General features: G+C 48.0%; 1 gene segment (V, D, J or C); it reads left to right on the top strand.

Moving 5' to 3' along the window:
- The first annotated feature begins 697 nt into the window (after positions 1 to 697).
- LOC130030719 (immunoglobulin heavy variable 1-3-like) lies at positions 698 to 1150 on the top strand. The segment is given in 2 exon segments: positions 698 to 743; positions 822 to 1150. Coding segments are annotated over 2 exon segments (375 nt in total).
- The last annotated feature ends 3219 nt before the right edge of the window (positions 1151 to 4369 follow it).

Raw genomic sequence — 4369 nt, 5'->3', positions numbered from 1 at the left:
ACTTCTTAATATCTCCAATTGAAACCACGGGGGCATTAGGATGATTTTGTAGTCTCATTGTGGCATCCCTTGGAGAGTTACAGGATCCCAGAAATAATTTCAAAGCCTAGGTGTGTCCAGATGGGTCCAGGCCATACAGATGTGGGGGACCCTGAAGGAAAGGTCCTGAAAGGGCTTCGCCCTCCGGAGGGGGAGCTCTGTGTGCACAGAGTCCTGGGACAGGGCAGAGTCTCATCTCCTCAAGCAAGGATCAGAAGGTGGACCTCTCCACTTCCCTTGAGAATGGACCCGGTGACTTCCAACAGCCCCTTTTAAGGTTGGACCAGGTCTTCATCTATGAATTCTCCATCCTCATGAATATGCTCGAGTAAGTAACAGCGGGTAGGGCGTTCACCTTACAAGCGGCCAACATGGCCGACCCGAGTTCGATTCCTCCACCCCTCTCGGAGAGCCCGGTAAGCTTCCGAGAGTATTCGAAATGCCAGACACAGTAACAACAAAGTCTCCAATGGAGACGTTACTGGGCCCGCTCGAGCAAATCGACGATCAACGGGAGGGCCTTTACCTTTACCTTTACCATGAATATGCAAATTACACGAGGGACACTAAGTTAAATACAGATGTGTCTGTGTCCTGACAACATCACACAGCAGACACACCCACACCTTCAGAAGCCCCTGAGTGCACACTCCTCACCATGGACTGGACCTGGAGAATTCTCTTTCTGGTGGCAGTGGCTGCAGGTAAGCGTCCTCATGCCTTGGGCTGAGAGTATGGGGTCAGTCAAGTGGAGTCCAACCACTCCTGTCTGCTGTCCACAGGTGTGAACTCCCAGGTGCAGCTGGTGCAGTCGGGGGCTGAGGTTGGAAAACCTGGGACATCAGTGAAGATTTCCTGCAAGGCGTCTGGATACACCTTCACCAGCTACGCAATGTACTGGGTGCGGCAGGTCCCTGAACAAGGTCTTGAGTGGATGGGATGGATACGAACTGACAATGGTGGTACAAGCTATGCACCGAAGTTCCAGGGCAGACTCAAACTCACTATAGACGCGTCCAAGGACACAACCTACATGGAACTGAGCAGGCTGAGCACTGAAGACACGGCCGTGTATTACTGTGCGAGACACAGTGTGACAAACACATCCTGAACATGTCAGAAAACTGTGGGGGAGGCAGCTGTGCTGAGTGAGGAGATAACAGGGACGCTGATCCTCCTGACTTTCTCCCCAGAGAGTCAGGGTCTGAGATACATAATGGGGCTCAAAGGGCCAGGCTTCATCTGAGGGAAAGGCTCAGGATCTCTCTCTGTTCTTCAGCAACTGCCAAGAGGAAGATGGCTTCTCTCTAGAACACCTGCAGTTACTCCTATATTCTTGTTGGATTGTACACTGGTCCTTCCCCGACGCTAGTGGAAGAATCACTTTTAAGTATGTGCTGGGGGCTTGGCAGGTCCTTGAACTGTTTCCTCAAGAACAGTCCTTCACTCCACTCCTATTTCATGTGTGGCTGAGCTCCTTGTGTTTCACACTTGTCACAGGAGCTAACAGATGTCAGTGTGTGCTAGGACCATTGCAGATTTGGAACCATAGCTCCAGCTCCAGGAAAATCTTTGATCATTCTACATTTTAGGGATAAAGAAAGTTGTTCTTTAGAAATCGTAAATAGAATTTGGTGCTGAACTTCACTTCCACATCTCAGCATCACACACGTGGCACTCGGTGGGACATGGGAAACAGGACACTAGCGGTGTAGAGGAGTGACGCAGGGGCATCAGCGTCTGTTACTGTATACCCCTCATTTCCTGACCACCTTTCTATGGTTTATGCCTGAAAAGACAGGGGCATTCCTGGGACTAATTTGTAAAATAGAAATAATCCGAGATCTAAATATGCACATATTCACCTGCTATGGGCCAGCCGAAAATCCTTTTCTCTAAGATGGAATCAAAGTGTTGAGAAGCCCTTACTGAGAGGCTGTGGGTGAGGTCCCGTGCGCTATTTGCATCTCTGTATCCCTGAGCTGGAATTTTGCCACTGGACACTGGGAGTGTTGAATATGACACTAGGATAGTGGCCACGGTCAGAAGTCAAGGACCACATGGTTTTGTGTAATGAGAGCTTGCCTGTGTCCTTTCCCAACCTCGCTGTGACTTTCCTCTGTGACCATGATGCAGTTGCGCGAAACCTGCGTGCCTCTCCCTCTATCCCTGTGACCTCTGACCTTGGGAGCGTCATGTCTGTGCTGAGGAGAAGCTTCACTCGGGGAGGGCAGAGACACCAGGGGGATGTGTGCAGAGGGACTGATCCCCGAGGGACAGCAGCAGAGGATCCTTAGCAAGGTGCAGGGCACCCTGTTGACAATGCCAGTACTCAGCGCTTCCAGCTGAGGGGAGGTGGCACTTTAATTCACCTGCTGTCAAATTCCTAGGAAATAAATGTCATTTATTGAGCCAGATTTGGAAGTATTTTGAGATGCAGTATGAATAACCAAACAATTCCACTTGGTATCGGTTGGCAGGGAGGACAGACACCGAGGGAGAAATGCATGGACACTTAACATTAAAAATGAGCCTGGTTTTAAGAAGCTAGAGAAAAGTTTTTGACAAAACCCAGAAATAAAAACTAGAGAATCAGGGGGTGGAGCGATAGCACAGAGGGTAGAGCATTTGCCTTAAATGCAGCCGACCCGGGTTCGAGTCCCAATATCCCATATGGTCCCCCAATCACCAACAGGAGTAATTCCTGAGTGTATGAGGCAGGAGTGTATAGCGAGGTGTGACCCAAAAAGCAAAAACAAACAACAACAACAACAACAAAACTAGAGAATCGGTAATTGGAGAAATAAGCACATCTCCCATTAGTCCATGGAGACTCCATGCAGATATGATAGAGGCCACGGGATGGGCTGCCACATGTGTGTTTGCCCACAGTCTTCCTGGACATCTGGGGGAAACAGAAGATGTATTATTAGTTTTACTTATTATGTTGTCCCAACATCTCAATATTTCCCTTTAAAATATCCTCAAATTACATTAGTAGTGGTGAATTAGCAATTTATGAATCAGACACTGAGCTTCGAGCACCCACAATGACACCATTTGTTCCCTCCCCAAGGGGAACATTGCCCACCCACAGCTCTACTGATGCTTAGACAACCTTGTTGGAATTTTATTCCAAATACGGGCACAAAGCTGGTCCAACAGGGGCCAAGGAAGATCAAGAAAACAAAGGCCCTACCTGAGGGTCAGCTTCGAGAACATTTGTGCCAACACAAATCTATGACAAGCAGAGGAACTTTCACAGGGTGTCAAGTCCAGAAATGAAGCTTCTGTGGTGGTTTCTGATGCACTTTTCCTGTCTGTGCCCCCAAACAGACACCTATGTGGGTCCCTGGATATTAAGCTGCTGTTTACTATGGTGCAGTATCTCAGTCTACCCTCATTTCTTTCTCTGTACATGGAGCCAATCTGAGATGTCACCTGGAATTTCCCAAGTTCTCAAGGCAACAACCACTGTCCTAGTCATCTTAAAGTTCTTACTTATTCCTAATCATGAAATACATTTCCCTGGAAGACACTATGTTAATAACACAATGCTGGGTGGGAATTTTCATAATGACATAGTGGAAACCCACCTCAGTAAGGCCAAGAGAGAGACAGGACCCCCAGCTGTTCACAGAGAGGAATGCCAAAGGCTGAATACCATGAAGGGAATCTTTCTCATACTGATGCCATCAACTAGGAGAGTTCTTTGCAAAATTGGGAAAATATCTCAGGATTATTATTGCCTTAGTATACAGGTTTCATGTTGCTAACAATGTACTATCGCACCTTAATTACCCAAATGACAATGTTGATAATGGTAATCAAATTCATGGATCAAAGTACAATTCTCATCTACATAATCACAATCACAAATCATCCTGTTATTCGTCTATTGCCTCGAGCAGGCCCCAGTAACGTCTCCTTCATCCTAGCCCTGAGATTATATTCAAGGCTCTTTAGGAGAATGAGACCCATCATTGTTACTGGTATTTGGCATATTGGGTAAGCCACGGGGAGTTTTCCAGACTCTGCCGTGTGGGCAGGCTACATTCGGTAGCCTGCCAGTTTGTCCAAAGTAGGAATGAGATAATAAGGTGTCATAATAAGATGTCCGGGAGTTCCGGGATGTCCCGGGTTCCAGGAGCTGGTTTTTATAGTCTCTGAGTCTTGGCCATTGATGGGATTACATGGCGCCAGGGGGCCAGTTGGTGGGTGTGACCCCCGCCTACTGGAATTTGGAGGATCTGGGTGGAGGATGCTCGGCCCAAATTGGAGTAGGCTTGGAGATCTCGGCCCCGGAACCCGCGTGACTTTGTCCGTCAGT

This window comes from Sorex fumeus, unplaced genomic scaffold (assembly GCF_029834395.1).
Source record: "Sorex fumeus unplaced genomic scaffold, SorFum_2.1 ptg000044l, whole genome shotgun sequence".
Lineage (NCBI taxonomy): Eukaryota > Metazoa > Chordata > Mammalia > Eulipotyphla > Soricidae > Sorex > Sorex fumeus.
Note: the sequence above shows the minus strand (reverse complement) of the source record. Positions and strands in the feature narration are given on the sequence as shown.